This window comes from Acartia tonsa, chromosome 7 (genome assembly GCF_053477335.1).
Source record: "Acartia tonsa isolate MP-2025a chromosome 7, ASM5347733v1, whole genome shotgun sequence".
Classification (NCBI taxonomy): domain Eukaryota; kingdom Metazoa; phylum Arthropoda; class Copepoda; order Calanoida; family Acartiidae; genus Acartia; species Acartia tonsa.
Genome location: NC_137266.1, coordinates 7,452,310 through 7,471,242, shown reverse-complemented (window position 1 = coordinate 7,471,242; position 18,933 = coordinate 7,452,310). Strand labels below are relative to the sequence as shown.

The 18,933-nt window shown below is 31.4% G+C and overlaps 1 protein-coding gene across 9 annotated transcripts in view; it reads left to right on the top strand.

The window, feature by feature from the left end:
• Nucleotides 1–7,054: 7,054 nt before the first annotated feature.
• Myo10A (unconventional myosin 10A) overlaps nucleotides 7,055–18,933 on the top strand; it is a 113,803-nt gene continuing 101,924 nt past the window's right edge. For all 9 annotated transcript variants that reach the window (XM_080167378.1, XM_080167377.1, XM_080167374.1 and 6 more), the window contains exons 1-2: nucleotides 7,055–7,109; nucleotides 14,710–14,808. In XM_080167378.1, coding sequence (XP_080023504.1) covers nucleotides 14,710–14,808 — 99 coding nt within the window. In that variant the 5' untranslated portion in view covers nucleotides 7,055–7,109. The remainder of the gene's footprint in view (nucleotides 7,110–14,709; nucleotides 14,809–18,933) is intronic.

Here is an 18,933-nt window from a genome sequence, read left to right as displayed (position 1 = left end):
TGTATCATTTTATTAAAGAAACAAGATGTCTGTCTTTGTGATGTGAATGGTGTCGCTTATTTTCAATTCATTTTCAGTGAAGCTTCTCATAAATCCAGGGAAATTTGTATAGCTCCTTAGAGAAATCACAACTAAATAATGCCCGCCCTCTCCAATAAACATCTTATACATTAACATTTTAAGTTAGGGGTCGATTTCAAATCCCCTCCCCCCTGACTCAAAGTGCCCCAAGAGACTTATGGTGTAGCATCTTAAATCTCCTGTCTATAACATTCAATATGAAAATATCTTGCGAGGTTCTTATCCCTGTATCCTTAAAATTATGTAAATTATCCCATCTTCACCGAAGGTCAGAATTGTCAATAATTTTACCACGAAAGAATTTTTCATTGCCAGGGATATGTTAATGGAAGAAAATAAACGGTTATCAATATTTTTTTGTCAGTCAAATTCGTATTGGAATTCAACATTAAATGACAAAAAAAAATATAACTGACCCTTTCTTTGGAAAGAAAGGGTGCTTTTCACTAAATGCCCACCAAGCACAGAAACCCCCCGTCTCCACCAAATAAATTTAGATGGGGGGCATTTGTTATGCCTAAACCAACCTTTGATTTTAAATTTACTTAGATTTTACCAATCTATGATTTTTTTTTGTTTTTTCAACTTATGAATTTTATCATTCTTGTAAATTTCTAAATTGATTTCTATTTCTGAAGTAGAATATTAGTGATAATACAATTTCACAAAAAAATCAAACAGTAAAAGTTCTCTAGCTAGTGTTAGAGCATTATTTAAATATCTTCAGAAATCTACAAAAGCACTAAAGTAAATAAATATTTAGGTTTGACAAATAGCAGGGGAATTTACGAGCTGGCTGTAAGCAGGGAAAGAGGGGACATCGGGTTGTTTATTACACTTGTCCCCAAAGTTTTATTATAACGTCTTCTCATTTGTTGTTTTTTATTCAATTTTGATTGGTTGGTTCATTAAGTTGAGTGTCCAAAACTTTTAACTAATAAATCTAATCTACAGAAGGGTTAATTTTGTGTAAAATCCTTCAGGTTGAAAACTTAAACTAAATTAAATCAATGCAATCGTAATCTGCATCCAAAAGGACTTTTAAAATGACTAGCGGCTACGCCACTAGATGCCTCTAGAGGCACTTTGGGTGGTGGTGAATTGAATTTGACCCCACCCCTAGATTTTTTGCTAAAATATATTTTTTTTTTGGCGGGGGGGGGGGGGTGGATTTCTTTCAAAACTATCTGTATATAAAGTTTGGTAATGTTTTTGGCTATTACTGTCCTCCAGTCCATAGGTGCTTGGGGCACAACTGCTAGTTATTTCATATTTGTGCAGGTTTTATGCTATTTCCAAATATTTTCTGTAAAACAAAAAAAAGGAAGCGAAAAGGAATCTTAACCTACAAAAATAAAGAAAAAAAACTAATTTTTCTAATATATATAGTTTAGAATTTTGCCGCTAGATGTTCTCTTACTTTATTTTGTATTTGTTTTAGATCTAGAAAACATAATCAAATAGACAATTGTTAAAATTTCTCCCAATAAATTTTTAATTCAATTTGTTACTTTACTTCATGATAATGCTACAATTTTTTTTAATTTAAAGACAAAATAATTAACTGAATATTTATAATATAATTTGAAATTGTTAACCTAACAGTACAGTTTAAATTAATGTTATTTTTTAATTTTTATATGTTGCGATGTCAATTATTCGCAACACTAAAGAAATCAGTATTGTCTCACCAGCGATCGTGGCTAAACACGTTCCTCATCCGCTCAACGTTAGGGAGGTAATAGGTTCAAATATTGGCATAACACTGCGTCATAACTAAAGACGTTAAAAATGGTTCCTACTGCGACATTAATAGTAAGAGTATGGGGAAGTGCTTAGGCTATATACAGGCGCATCTCATTGACATGTACAGTTATTCAAACTAAAAGTTGGTTGTCTTGCGGGTGTTACTTAACCTAATACCCCAGGTGTTTGGACATAAAAGGAGACATTTGGCTCCCCTCAGTTATCCTTGGTTGTTAGACCTGGCGTTTGAGTAAGTGCCAAAATGTTTATAGCTATCAAATAAGTCAACATGGTTCTAAAACTATGGGTACCAGTGTAATATACTGTCTAATATCTACTCCCTCCCTGCATATTATAATTTCTATTAAGCCCAGAGTTAATATAGTAGCAGGTAAGTAATAATAAAATTGAGATTACAATGTGTATATGGGGTATTGGGTTAAGTAAGTTGAGTTAAATATTATTTGGGGGATTCCCGTAGTAGTTAGATATGAATTAATAAACGTAGCAACTCTATAGTAGTAAAACATGTTGATGTTTAACCCTTTTGACAAATTTTTTTATGTAATATAATTAGTCTATTCATCTGATTAATGGAATACTGATTCCTATAACAAGGTACAATGTTATCAGCTCAGCATCTCTATAATCAAGTCCTAGAAAAAAAAGAATCCTTTTAGCAGTTTTCCTTGCTTACTCTCTAAATACAAGTTCTCTCATTGGTTGAATTTATGTACTTAAATTAGATTTTTTTGTTTAGTTTGATTGGATGCGCACATCAAGTTCTTGTCCATTGTCTTATCTCTAAGATCCCAGTCAAGTTTAAAGAGTCAATTCCCTGACAACTACAGGATACATATCATTACTTCAATGTAATAATATTTTTGTGTATTTCATTATCTCTTTAGTGTTTAGTTTTCATCCTATTCGTTTATGTCTGATGTGTCCTTAAAATATTGCTTGCGGTTCTATAGTAGGTACTTGCTAGTAGGGTGTGTTTGTGTGTGTGTGTGTGTGTGTGTGTGTGTATGTTTAGGTGTGTGTGAGTATGAGTGGGTTTCAACACAAATACCCTACATAAGTGGTTTATTTGGTTGTGATATCATGTATATTAACACCTAAATACAAAGCTTATAATAAACAAAAATTACTGTAATACAACATTTTTAAAGGACTTAAAAAACCACCTGGAGTATTTCCCAAGAAAGTGGGCAGCCAATATGTGCGCATTCCAATCGAAAATTTCTCATTAATTTTGAGCCTGGTCAAATTTAAATACACAGAGATGGTTAGGAGATATTATTGTGCTTAATCTTATGCTAATTTGTAATCTGTAAAACTTGTTTATATAATCTTATTATAACTAGATTTGATAAAATGCCATTCATTTTTTTCATTAAATTAAAGGGAGGGACTATAAATCAAAACGGTTCCCAAGTTTTATAAGCATGTCAATTCTTTAGGATCTTTCCACAAATAATCTTTATCAACTACAAAGGGGTTATTTTGTTTATCAAATATTGGGATAATATACATGCTATGTTTATCAAATTTTGGGATAATATACATGCTATATTTATCGTTCATTGTCTTATCCCTTTAGATCCAATTAAAATATAGTTGACAAATGGTGAATAAGCATAATGTAAGTTATTTTACAGCAAAATTTACTAATAACTAAATGAAATTATATTTTCTTCAGAAAATCTATCCATGTCTTTATAGTATCCTTCGGGCAGGAGTGTCCTAACCACTTCCCCCTTTGTAGTAGGGGAGGGGGGGGGGGGTATAACCCAACCCTGCAGGAGTGCCCCTAACTAATTCCCTGTAAAGGGTAACCCTTACTTACCACCAGGGAGGGAGGGGGAGAGAACAATGGCTAAGAAATTCATCTTCCATTAATAATACTTACGTTGTCAAATTTTACACATAGATATTGGTGGCAAGATCATACTATTTCTAATGACCTGTCCCTCTGGCAACCACCCAACCCTGTTGTCCTTAGCTCTCTTCCTGTATTATGTTATAATGGATGTTTTTACAATATAGAGAAAAAATATAAATAAACAGAAAAAGTAACTTTTTTTTCAATATACAAATTTTTCAACTTTGTTTTTGTTTTTAGAATCAATACTGATCATTAAAGTAACTTATTTATGACAATATACGGGGTAAAATTTTTAAAATTGTTTTATTGGTTATTTTATAGGCACAACTTCAATGTATGGTTGGTTTTGGCCTGTCTGTCTTGTTTGTGTGCGTGCACGTAATTGTGTGAGCGCGTAGTTTTATGTGTGCGTGTGTATGTAAAATGTGAAATCATTACGCGCTCATGTCTTAAATTATATTTGTCTGCAAAAAAATCTTTTAAAATTAATATTTCAGTGATTTTCTTCTTGACTTTAGTTCTATAAAAAGATAGATTAATTTTAACACAGAAAATCTGAAGTTGTTTGTGTTTGTATGTGTGTGAGTGTGTATGTGTGTGTGTGTGTGTGTGTGCAGAGACGCCGGGAGGTTACGATGGAGGTAACAGGTTCTTTGGAATGCGATGGAGGCAATGGGTTTGTCATTGGAAGAAAATAGGCACATTCTTTTGGTATATTTAAATCAGGAAGGAAGGGGACATGGGGCTGTTTATTACACTAGTCCCCATAGTTTTATGATATAATTTTCTTATTCGTTGGCTTTACAATTTTGGGGACTTTTTTAAATTTTGATTGATCGGTTCATCAAGTTATGTGTTTAAACGTTTCCACCGCTAATTTAAATCTACAGAATAGGTAATTTTGTATATCGTCACTGGGGATGTACATAAATTTGTCGGCAAAGGTCTTATCCCTTTAGTTCCCTGCATTGAAGCATGGTTGATAAAAAGGGCAAACTTTTAAAAAGATGCAAAAATTAAAGCAGTTAATCATAAGTCTTAAAACATGAAGTAAGTTATGAATTTATAAATGAATTAGTAAGGTATTAATAGTACCCCAAAGAAAAGGGAATCTAAACAGAAAATAGAGGTCTTTTTTTATTGAGTGGAGATTTGTTAAGCAAACTTATAGAGTAGTTATTCTTCTATAAGGTTACTAGAGTTGGCTCGATATAATTATCTCCCTATTGGCTAGTTTTCTATATGCATATCTATTTCTCAATAAATCTATTTTCCTCACCCGGCATTACTATCTAAAAGAAAGTAAATATTTAATAATTTAAATGATTTTAAAAAGATTTTTTAAATTATATTTTTTTCTTTACATTACCATCACCAAAGGGTTAATAATGATGATTACAATTTTAGTTTAATATTTGAACACACAAAATGTCGCCACAATCGAATTCTTTTAAAACAGAGTTTTCTTAAATTTATTATATTATAAGTTAAAATTTTCTTTTTTATTATTAGAAATTAAATACATCAATAGAAGGTAAATAGCAACATGAAATTAAAAAAAGGAATTTATTTTTAATAAAGTAAAATAATGGGTCTTATCGTTCTGGGCAATGAGAGTTTATTATTGATTATTGGAGCACTATGAGTTTTAAACAAATATTCCTTGGAAAATTTGAGCTCGTTTATAGACATTTATTTCCTATAAAGATCTAACATGGATCTTGAAGCAATTAAGCAGGCCGTTTTGTACATGTTAAAAATTGGAAGATTTCATTAAATAAAAGTTATCGCAAATATACTTAGTAAATAATGTTGTATATATCCTTATACTAAAGTAACAGGAAGTTTGTCTGTGTGTCTGTACCGAAGGATCTCGCTAACCGCTGAACCGATCGGGTTCTTGTAAACAGGCTATATTCTCATAGGTCCCGGAAGGTTTTTAACTATTTTGGGGGAGGGTACCACCACCCTCCCAAGAGAAATCACAAAAATCTAAATTTTTTTGCGTTTCTTGATTTTAAAGGGAGAGTTCAACGCAAACATAAACGTCAAACGCAACATAGACATATTCTAAATGTAAAAAAAAACATTTTAAGTGCCACTAGAGGCCTCTAGGGGCGCCGTCGCTAGTATATAATATTTGTATAGTAATCAAAAGTAAATATAAGAATTGCCCATTCTAACAATGATACTATAACCTTATACGTACGTACAAATACAAGACATGGGTTTTAAAATTGAGGTGGGGGGGTTCCAAACAACAGGGAAAGTTTAAGGATGAAACCATTATTTCAGAATTGAATACATTTTAGCTAAATTTTTGTGCTGAAAAGGTTAATAATAGGTAGATAGTCTAGTTGTATATGTGTGTGTTCAGCAAGATTGCGTAAACGGCAGAACTGATATGTGTAAAATATGCGCCCAGGGAATATTTATTTTGGTCTTAGTTGGGTTTTACATCAGGAGAATATGTCATACTCACATGTACGTTACTCCTTCAAAAGAAAATTAGCCCTTAATTTAAGATTCTTTTTGTTTTGATTTTCTTAAAGCCCAGTGGCACCCTTATTGGATATATATAAAATTAGAAGGCTTTTTATTAAATTTTAATAAGGGTTTTTACTTTTGAAATTTAAATCAAAGTTAAATTGAATTATTTTTGTAGAAACAGCTTTCTTCATTCTTCAAGGGGATGGGGTGGAGGGAGAGGGAAGTTAATACATAAGAATTGCATTATAATGAGGGTGTGGGGTGGGGGTGAGGGGGGTTGAAATGGAAAGGGGGTGATCAGGCACTTGACTGACTGACGTACCACCAGGTAGAAGAAGGAATAGTTGCTTTTGCTCGTATATAATACCATTGGTTGTCGCTTAGCTTAGAGAGAGAGTAGAATACGGTGGAGTCACCTGTAGGCACACACACACACACCACTCTCTCACACACACACACATAACTACACTCCCCCACCCTTATGAAGTTGGTTATTGTAGCTTGGAGCGACTGTAACCACCTTAACTCGCCCCACTTTTTACAATTCTGAGACTGATCAGTGTGTGTTTATATTTCCCCCCCCCCCCTCCCCCCACACACACACATACATACACATATCAATTCTAGTGGTCAAGAAGTTAACTACTATACTATTTGTTATTATAATAAATATCATAAGCATGATATTTCAGTGAAAATAAAAGTATTTTTTTTATATTAAAGTGATTTAAAATTATCAACATATCCTTAAAAGGTTAAAGTGACTTGTAGAAAGTAAAATATTTATTATTTTTTTGGCCTTAAAAAGTGAGTTTAACGAAAATATAACAACGTCGAATTTTTTATTTCAGTGATATTGAAGAATGTGATTTTAGTGATATAGAGTTAAAATTAAATAATCAAGGTAATATTATTTTTTTTTATTGATATAGTATAAAATATATATTATTTGTGACATATTTGTTAAGAAGCAAATTATGAGTTTCAATTGAAAAAAAACACGTAAAATTGCCTGTGTAAAAAGGAAAAACACCCTAACATTAAGTGTAACACTCCCTTAAAATTAAAATTGAGAAGGCCCATCATTTTCACCCACCTTGACAAAATCCTGTTTACGCCACAGCAGATCCTTACCTAATGGCGCAGGTTTTCTGAAGCTGAGGTTTTGTATGACTAAATGACCGATATAATTATTCAAAATATGACTAGAATGATTATCTATCATATTATAAAAGTAACATATTGCTTATGTTTATGTCAGTCTCTGTGTGTATGTAGATTAAGATCTCGCTATCCGCTAAACCGAAACGGTTCTTTTTTATGTACAAGGTAGGTTTATAACATAAAATGTTACCTCTTTAAAATTAATTTTCCAATAAATGCAAAATTGTAAATCTAATCTACAATTGCAATGTCCAAAAATTTACAAAACATTTCCTTTAAATAAAACTCGCAAAAATGCTACAATTAAAATTTTTAATATCTACTGCAACATGCAACGACTAATTGGGTTAATTAGATCTGTCCAATTATAGAAAAATTTAAAAATCTTTTCATTCATTCAAATGTCTTGAACATTTTTCTGTGATTTTCATAATAATCAATTATATTTTTTTTATTTTAAAATAAAAGTAGAATATATATTAAAGCAAAATTTAAGTATAGTTTATGCATGTACTGTCAGTAAATTATTGGCATTTTTGTTGGATGAATCTTTACATGTGAAACCTTTTATGCTTTACAATATACTTGTTTAAATCAGTTAGTAAACAAAGTCACCGTCTTAAAAGTGTTATAGAGAAGCTGCGATTCAAGAAAAAGCCTTTTTAACATGGAGAAAGTTTTGAAGGCTGCTTAAGAATTTATATACAAAAATAAAAAAAAACTTTCCAAGAGATTAAAATTCTTGAAAAAGTCCATTCATTTAAATTGTTATTGGTGAATAAATATAGATAAAAACCTCCTTTAGTTAGATACATAAATGAAGTACTGTTTATTAGGAGAGATAATGTACTTTTTCTTTAAAAAATCTTTAAGGTATTTTAACGAGATTATTGTTTATAGTTTATATAAAGTATAAGACAATGGACGATTTTAATATACTTACATCACTAATAATGATAAACAAAATTACCCCTATTGTAGGTAATAATTATTCATTACTAGTTTGAAACCAACAATTCTTAATTCATCAAAAGTGCTTAAAGCTTTTAAACCAACACGTACATATAAGATAACGTTGTTGAAATGTACACATCAATATCCCTCCCAAGTCATAACTAATAATCAAATTAAAAAGTATAAAATCTTTTCTTAGATATACTAGCGGATGCCTCCCAGAGGCCTCAAGGGGCACAGTATTTTGTGAAGAATAAAAAGTTAAAAAAATATTTTAGGGAAATTTTTTCTAGGAGTGATTTCACTTAAGAGGATGTTGGTTGCCTCCTTTAAAATAGTTTAAATCTTCCCTGGACCTAGGAGAAGCTTCCCTGAAAAAAATAATCATAGCGAGATCCTTCAATATACACACAGACAGACAGACTGACATCATGTTACTTTCATTCACGTATCTAACCTTACTTAGAGAAATGATGCAAGTATAATCCTATTTGGCCCACCTAAAGATTAAAATCATCTCTTTAAAATTCAACTATCCTCTTACTATTTAGATAAGAGGCAAGCAAATCGTCTTAAAAATACTATAAACATGAATGACAACATCTATAAAAGCAAAGCTTAAAGTTAGACGGTAAGACAAACGAACATTGACATTTGTATACTGTCAGAACTTTAAAATCAGAATTCAAACTTGTAAGTCTAAACATAATTATTCTAAAAATTATATTTAAAAAACTGCTGAAAAAAAGTTGAAAACCAACATGTTTTAAAAATTGCTTTGAAATGCTTTTCTGTTCTTTTTATGCATCAAAGTTATATTAGATTGTTAATGCTGCGCTAATATAGGATATTATTAACTTTGTCCATGAGTGGTTAATGGGATTTAAGATAATATAACATTGCTATTATTTTGACAATAGAAAACATAATCTCTTAAAATTTTATTAATATCGTTTTTATTCCCAGGGAGTTACGGGTACAATCCTGGTTTAATTAATTTCCAATCCTTTTTTCTCTCTCAAAGTTATCAGCTACTAAAGGCGGATTTTGTTGCTATAAGTTAGGAGGATTCTTTGACCGTCCGTTGTCTATTTTCGCAGGAAAGGAGGGGAAATAGGGTTGTAGGTTATATTGGTTACCAACGATCCTAAAAATAATCTTTCATAAGTTTGGCTTCAACACTTTGGGGACTTATATTTCATCTTTATTGGTTGGACCAAACTTCCAGAATTCAATATTTTCTACAAATAATGCTACTCTATAAATAGAAAAGTCCGGCCGTCTTTCTATGTGGGGAAACGGGAATTTTCCCGCTTCTATTCATGATAGTAGGTTCTAATTTTTGTGTGAAATTTACGTTTATTATTTATTTATTTTTTATAACAATAAATATGTACTCTACACTTTACTTTTACTGTTTGATCAGCCACAATTTAGGTTTGCTTCGCTCCTTATGGGTGTGTGGTCATCCTTGTTTTCTGTTTCATCCCTACCCTTCTTCCAACTCTTGCTAATCTCGCCACGCCTAGAAATATTGCTAACATAAACACAGGGAAAAATAAATTGGTAAATTAATGCTAATTTTGTCAAATAAAAATCATTAATGGAAATGCGGGCATATATATTTTTATATATATTATATTTATATTTTGTTTCTATACTGACAGACCGACGGACCCAGTAAATTATATACTAAGGCAGACAAGGCTCATTGGTAAAGAGAATATTTACAAAAAATAAATAAAGCCCCATTTTCTTCACAGCGGTACGGACTGACGGACGGACACACAGACAAAGTTAACTATGGAATAGCTTTGATAGTAAAAATTAAATCTCTCAATGTCATGTAAAACATATTATTTGTAATAAAAAATAATTGACTAAAAAAAATAATATTCCACTTTAACTTTTTATGCTCTTCTAGAAATCTAATTAATTTCTCCGTTTTAAATTCTTTTTAAATTAGTTTTTATATTGATTTCTAAATCCCTGGATAAAATTTTGGGCACAAATTGTTGCAAAAAAAATATGTTTACCCTAAGCAATTTTATGCAAAACCAAGCAAGGATGATTATGCACATAAGTAGCACAGCAATGACTTTGTTGTAACTTCGTTTTAATTAATAATAGTATATTGGTATACAGTTATACTAATATTAAAGTAACAGAATATCTAACTGGCTGTCTGTTTGTACTAAACGATCTCGTCTACAGATAGACATGGTTCTCCTTTACAATGAAGATTTTCATAGGTCATGGACAATTTGCAACTATTTTGGGGGATGGTACCTCCACCCTGACAAGAGAAACGAGTGGCGAACGAACACACCCTTATCATAGAGAAGCTACGCTTCTTTGAAAGAAAAATAAGGCAGACATGAAATTTTTTGGCATTGCATTGTTTCTCATGTTTTGGTGAAGTTGCTATTTTAGGCAATTTGCCAATAAATTTGCCAATTATACCAAGCTTTATATTTTTTTTGTAGAATTTTGATTTTAGGGTGTTTAAATCCCAATCCCCCTTTTTGAAAAAAATGGTGATATTTTCTTAACTTTGGTCAGGTTATGTTATGGTAGGTTATATTGGGTTAGAGCCCTCCATAGGTCTTAAGCAAAGGAACCCCCCCCCCCCCCCCGGCCGCCCAATTTATGATACATTTTGCCCGTTCGTCTGTCTATTTATAATTTCTTTGTGCTTCGCTACTAATGGATGTTATCATCCTTAAATCTAGATATAGATATTAAATCTGTAGAGAAAAACATATAAAATCAAATATTGCATGCGTTCTGTGGTAGTATTTAGTAACATTTTATTAACCAAAATTACTAATAAAACATAAAATATGATTTTTAGAAAGGCGAAGATACTCTATTATTTGTGTATGTCCGTATGTCTGACGTTTAAACAGTCTTCTTATTTACTACAATGCAATAGGATAAATGATTTTTCAGTAAGGCTCAGAACCGATTCTTATCCAGTTGATATGAATTGGGTTCGAATCAAAACTGGAAACTGAATATATCCCAATATTTCATACATTTTTTATTGCATTATGACTATCGTAAGTATTCTTATTTATTCAGAATATTTTTCATTTGTTGTTGCACTAATTATGAAAATAATTGTCCTAGTTTATAAATGGGAAGAGGAAAGGATAAGTTAATGATGCTTGTCTTACATTAAAAGACAAAATTTTAAAGATATAATTTGGGATAATAATAACCTATATCTACATTTAGCCTTCATTCAATAGTGAAGCCTATAAAAGTAGATTTTATATTATCAAGATATTATTTTATAAAAAAAAAATTTTTTTTTAAATAAAATCAAGCTGTCTATCCCCCCCCCCTTTAAATTAATTATAATAAATTTCGGAGATTATTGCCATTTTAAATTTTTAAAGTTTTTATTCATATTCTAGAAGATGGTTGAAGTCCCTCAACAGATTATGACGTCATACGATAGAATAGCCAATGAGAGGCCAGTATACACTGGAATTGACCAATGGTAAAATTTATGCTGATCTCTCGTTAGTTATTTTATCGTATGACGTCATAATCTGTTGTGGGACTTTAATCATCTTCATATTCTAGGATAATCCAGATTTCTTGCTCGTCCGTAAAAGGTTCATTAGATCGTTTTTTTCAAACTTCCAACATTTCAAATGGTTGAATAAAAAAGTTATGTGGTTGTGGACATTTTGCTAATTTTTTATTAGTATTAGTGAATTTTTGAATCCATAAACATGTTTATAAAAGCGAAGCTTTTCTATAATTAGGGTCGGTCCGTCCGTACGTCCGTCCGTCCGTCCGTACGTCCGTAACGGATAGCTTTTTCCGGTAATTTAGGCATGTTAGAATTGTCCTATCGATTTCAAATTTTGCATGGTGATTCCTTTATTAGTTAGGTACGATTTAGAAAGCTAAGCAACTCTATAATCATTACCAAAATGTCCGTACGTCCATTTTAAACATGTTGATTTTTTTACTTTTTTAACAACAAATTTCTATGTGATCAAATCATCGGATTGATCTGATTTTTGGTATATTGATTCCTGGGACAACAAAGTATAATGTAATAAGCGAAGCAACTCTATAATCAAGTCCTAAAAATGTAAGTATGTCCATAAAAATTATCCTGTATCAAGCAGTTTTACAACAAATTTACTTACAATTTTGCTTTGACTCTTATAAATTTATATTATGATGATTAAGTTCTAACACTATACGTGTTAATGTCCGTTTGTCCTACCGTTTCAGTGCTTCGCTTTTATGGATGTTTTCATCCTTGTTTTAAATCGATTTCTCTTGAAAGACCTTATACTAAATTATTCTAGCTTTTGTATCAAATACGAGGTTCATTGACTTGACTATTTTAGCCCTTGAACTTGGATGTTTTTTAATAGTTTATTTCCTTTCCTTTGTCATCATTTTCTTAATTTAGGCCATATTTAAATAACTAGGATGTAGGAATAGTTATTTATCGCATCGTATTATAGACTGCTTTCCGTTGAAATTCTATTAAAAAGTTATGGCATTAATACCAAGTTTTTTATTAAGATCTAACAAAACTGGTATTTATTTTATTTTATTTTCTAGGAAAATTTTTTGTATGACGTACTAGCTAGACATAATTTTTCAGTATGGCTGAGAACAGGTTTTATTCCAGCGGATATTAATCAGGTTTCAGGCCATACTGGAAAAGTATTATAACATTTTTCATATCCCTTTACTATTTTTCTTCGGAGGGTGGTGTTACTCTCCCACAAATTTGTTATAAACCTTCCCTGGACCCATAAGAAGCTTCACTGTATGGGTTTAGCGGTTACCGAGATCCTTCGCTACACACACAGATAAACACATAGACATCATGTTGCTTTTATATATAAGGATTAGCCAAAGTTTCTTACAATACTGTTTTAGAAACCAAGGATCTAAAGGTATACGACAATGGCCGGTAAACTGTGATGTACATCACCAACAATGATGAAACTCAAAATTACCCCTTCTGTAGATTAAAATTGGTAGTCGAAACTTAATAAACCAACCAATCAAAATTCACAAAGTCCCCAAAGTTGTTAAGCCAACCAATAGCGTTATCATAAAACTTTGGGGACTAGTGTAATAAACCCTTTTCTCTCTCTCTCTGGTTAAAAACTATTTATTTTTTAAGGAAAAATATATGATTCATATAATTGTAAAATTGCTAACTTATCCTGGGGTCATTTATATCATAATTTGTCATGATTAAAAGAGAAGCTTTTCTGTAATACGGGTATGTAGTACGTCAGTATTTCAATTTGATGAATATATATATATATAATTCAGATAACAACCTGGATCCAGTGTTGAAGACCTTTACATTTTACCTTATGCTAGCAAATTGCTTTCTACTTTTTTTAGTGATTTGGCTGTGTTAATATTTGCGACACTAATGGCTTATATTCAAAAACCCAATAGAATTTCATCACAAGGTTCACGGAGTGGGGAAATCCCTCCCCCTTTCGTAATTCAACAATTATTTTTTTTGTGAAAGGAAAGTTTGGCTTGTGGAAGTTGTCATTCTTGTTATCCTACAGAAAAAGGCTATAAAATTACACAATTCATCTTAATATAGCTATGATCGAAAAGATTAATTTTCTAAATTTTACAATTACTTACTTTTATATAAGTAATAAAAAGTTAAATTGTTATTAAAGTAAATTTTTAAATTTATGACTTAAGGCAAAAACAACAATTATCAAACTAAAGTTTATTTAACCGTCAGAAAAATATTTAACATCAAATTGTTTAATGTCTTGACAGATAAATCAATTTCTTAAATTTACGATTTTTTAAAAATTATAAAGTATAACGATGCCTGTCTGTCTGACCGTCCTTCCGCCCAAATGAAGCTTAAGATCACTTGAATTGCTAGACAGATTGCGGTCTGCTTTTCAAGGAATATACCAACTGTTCAACGAAGATTTTTGGGGAGTTGGGACACCCTCCCCCCTCCCCAAATAGGAATATTTAGTTATAATGTTATAGTTGCTTTTTCCAATTGGTTATTTATTCTAGTGTTTAAATATGGGATTTTCCTTCTTGAGATGAATTCCTTTGAGGCTAGATGACGAAGCCCCTGGTGTTTAATAAAAATTAGAGTAAAACACTAGATGGAAAAAAGGGTTAAATAACTCTATCTCCCCATCGCAACCGTCTTGTGCAACCTTTCTATTGGGTCATTGAAAATCAACCAATGGTGTCGCTTATATTAACAGTAGCAGAAAATAATTTAGAAGCAGACTAAAGAGGTCTTTGAAAAAGAAAGGGAGGTAGTTGTATGTATATACATCTATACTATATGTTTAATAAAATATAAAATTTAACAAGAACAATATTTTCAGATGATCGCGGAGTTTACAAGCGGTGATCTGGTCTGGTTTGACCCTGGCATAGGATATGTTCTACCTGGAGAGATTCTAGAGTATCATAGACCTGCTCAGGTAAGATAGGTGCTTTTCCTCAATATGCTGGACGAGCACAAAAACCCTCCCTTTATTTTATTAAATAGAAATTAATATAATGGGGGGGGGGGAGGATAATGACTAATCCTTGCGGTGGGCTCTAACCTCTGTTTGTAATACCACAAATGCAACCTAACCTTTCCTTAATCTTAAACTTTAAAATTTTCTTAAATCTTTTTTTAAAATGTCGAAAGTTCTCGGAAAATGCGGTCTAAAATTTCGTTTTTCAAGGAATCTTTAAAAATATCTAATAGTTGGTTAAGATTTTTCCCTCCCCTCCCCCACTCCCCCCCCCCTAGAGGCTAATGGCGAAGCAAATTGTTTTTAATAATTCTAACTCCCTCCAACCTCCCTAGAATTAGAATTTGTATGTCCTTGTATATCAAAATTAATAATTTGTTGTTTGTATCAATAAGATACAATAGTTGGCAAGACATCTTGGAGAGTTTTAACAATTGTTTTGCTCTACTTCAATCAAGGCTGTGCTATTATTACCGCAAAATATATCACCATTAACCTTTAAAAAAGGACCTAAAACGAAGGTCGCTAAATAAAGGGGCTAATATAGATCAACCTTATATTGGATTTCAAAGCAGTAACTCCTTTTGTTCTACTTCTATCATTCAGGGTAGGGAGGAGGGAACATTGAACTGTAAATTATACTGATACCCACGGTATCCTATTCATTAGCTTAAAAACTTTGGGTACTTATATTCAAATTTAATTGGTTGGTAATGGTATCTTACTTATATATAAATTTTAATCTAAAAAAGGGGTAATTAGTTTGTAATCATGATTGGAGATGTATATCAATGTATTGTCCATTGTCTTATCCCCTAAGATTCATAGATGATTCCAACAACTGCTTTGATCTAGCTCCTTGAATCAAACAAAATAAATCAAATTACCCTCCATAAAATAATCAGGAATAGGGGACTAGGATTTATTAATGGAATATTATTTCACATTATTCTTAAAGGAAATTTTCTAGTTTCTGTCGGTCAAATTGTATAACTTCTTTCTTTATCATATTATTGTCTTTGTTGATAACAATTACAGCATCGTTTTGAAGAACATGATATAATAGTGAATTTGTGAATATAAGAGGTAAATTTATTTTAAATTAACCATTAAATGTTATAGTATGCATAGATTTAGATCTTAATAATTAAATATTTGGTCTTAGTAGAGATGTCCTCTTTATGTTGGGGTTAAGTAAGGGATTTCCCCCCTCCTAAAAAAGCCAATGTTCCCAATTGAGGACGGGGGGGGGGGGGTTAAAAAAACCTTATTGAAAAATTCTTAATCAGTTCAGAAGTTTATAAGATCTTACGGTTTGAATATTCAATAGACAAGAAATACGGAGTTTAGTTTATGGATGATATTCCCTTCAAGCCTTGAGACTAATTGATTTGTTGAAATTATTTTACTGCTGTCATTGAAATTTGATTTTTCTGATTGATTTCAGTCCAATCATTTCCTTATACAATGCAATGTAAGGCTAATCTTTAACTTTTCAAGCTTCTATATAATTGAAAAAAGGGAAATTTCGTTTATCAACATTTGGGGTGAATATCAATTCATCGTCTTATAGTGTCTTATTCTTTAAGATCCCTACAAATCATGGCCTAAAACTTGCCTAAGTATTTTTTTTTCTTACATACAACTTGCTATGGATAAAATTAACCTGGAATATAAATTTATTGTCTTAAATAAAATGTCTTATCCCTTAAGATCCCTCCAAAAATGGCCTAAAACCTATAGTTAACTATATCAATTTTCTTACATTCAACTTGATGTGGAGTAAATTATTCTTGTTGTTATACTACAATATGTAGATCAGTCTAGCCAGTTCAACTAATTTGAATTTTATGTAGGAATCATGCAGGATTTTAAGGGATAAAACAATGTATGATGAATTTATGTCAATTCCCAATAATGATAAACAAAATTACGCTTTGTGTAGATTGAAATTAGTTGTTGAAAGGTTGGGACATTATCATGTTGGAATCAACCCACAAAAATCAATAGCAGTTCTCAGTGTTTTTGAGCTAACGAATACGATAACGTAGTACCAGTGTAATTAACAGTCCAATGCCCCCCTCCTCCCTCCTTGGAACTAAGTCAGGAGGAAAAGAATAGGAAAAAGGAAGATGAAAATTAATTGGAATATTTATTTAAAGCCACTGTCCTTTCTCTCCTTGGAATTAAGTATAGTCATTTGTTTTAAAATATATCTTGTATTTCCTTCATATGGACATGACAGTTAAAAAAAGAAATATATCCTATAATATAAATTAGTAAGGGTTTATTTGTCCGAAGCTAAGATCTTAATGAATACCAAACCGATTGGGTCCTCTAAATTAGTTCTGTTTTGGTTTTCTGCTATTTCATCAGATTAAGACTTAAGGGGTGGTTTTAGGCTAATTTTCTAGCCATTCGCTGTACCTTTGAATACAAAGTTCTTAGACTTTATGGGCAAAGCTGCTAGTATAAACTTACAGACTAAGAACATAGCATTATTTTCTTTGTTGATGACGATTATAGCAAGTGTTGTGGGGGGGGGGCTAATAGGGGTGTTTTGTATTAAAGCATTACATGACATAAATCTATTTAAAATTAGGAAGGGAAGGGACATTGTTCTTCATCATTGTGGATGTACTTACACCAATATATCAACTATTGTCTTATCCCTTAAGATCCCTGTATTGATTTATGTAAATGTATATCCTTGTATTTTTCTTATGTAGTTCCTAATGAGATAACATATCTAAACTATTAATCAAACCAAAAATTAACAGGAACAATTTTGTCCAAAGCAAAAAAAAAAGTTCACAAGGAACGCAAGTTTGTTTAGCAATAGAATGTTTTAAGAAGAGATGATAAGGTGTTTTTTAATAAAGTGCCCAGTAGATCATAGAAAATTCTGCCTTCCTCCCATCTCTTTATTAAAGGAGTTTTTCGTCTTTTGTATTTTTTTCAATGGGTATGATAGACAGAGAGACAAAGTAATATGATTATAAATAAAGGCAGCATAATAAGAAGACATCTATAAAAATGTATTTTAGTGTAAATGATTCAATTTTATTCAATTCAATCATTGTAGATATGTATATACCTTTTTTTAAAATCTTTTTTCTTCTTAAATGAAGAATATTATTTCTACATATATGTTTAATTTCTTTTTAAGTATTAAAGTATGTTACTTGCAAAATTCTTTGTAAATTTCATTGAAAAGTTTTAAATTTTGGTGTACATGCCAATCCCCACGGTGTTTCATATTCATAGAAACTTAAAAATAAACAACTGCAAAAAATAAAATGAATTGTCAAATGGTGAAAGTAAAGCAGCATGAAAGGGCAATTTGTCAGGGATCAAAAGGGATAGGATAATGGCTTATAAATTGATGTACATCTCCAATGATTATACACAAAATTACAATAATCTTCTAAAAATTACAATTTGTGGTTTTAACATTTGAACACTTAACTATATGAACCAACAAATCAAAATTTACTAAAAGTCTAAAAGGTTGTTAGGCCAACGATTAAGAAAACGTTATTGTAAGACTTTGGGGAATGATGTAAAACAGCTGAATGTCCCTACAAACCCCTGGCAATTTGTGCTGTAGTAATAATATTTGGTTTTAATTATTTGATAATCTAATACATGAGCGGAATTGATTACACACACTCAAATATTTTCACAACCTCATCTTTACTTTATCATGGAGAAAAGAATAAATCCTTATAATAAAGTAACAGGATGTCTAGTGTCTGTCTGTCTGTGTCTGTGTGTACCGAAGGATCTCGCTAACCGCTGAACCGATCGAGTTCTCCTTAATAGGGTAGCTTCTCACAGGTACCAGAAAGGTTACCAGTATGAATGCCAGTCTAATGACCCCTCCCTTCCTTTATTTTTTTCATCAGGCTTATTTAACAATACTTATTCTCTGTTACACAAGTCTCAAAATTTCCCCACATCCCCCCCCCCTACCCTAAACAAACAATTATCCTTATTTCAAAATCACTTGACTCAAGGTTTAATTGCAGGTGTTCATTGATTTCAACAAACTTGGGTGGTCCCTTCTCCCCATAAATAATT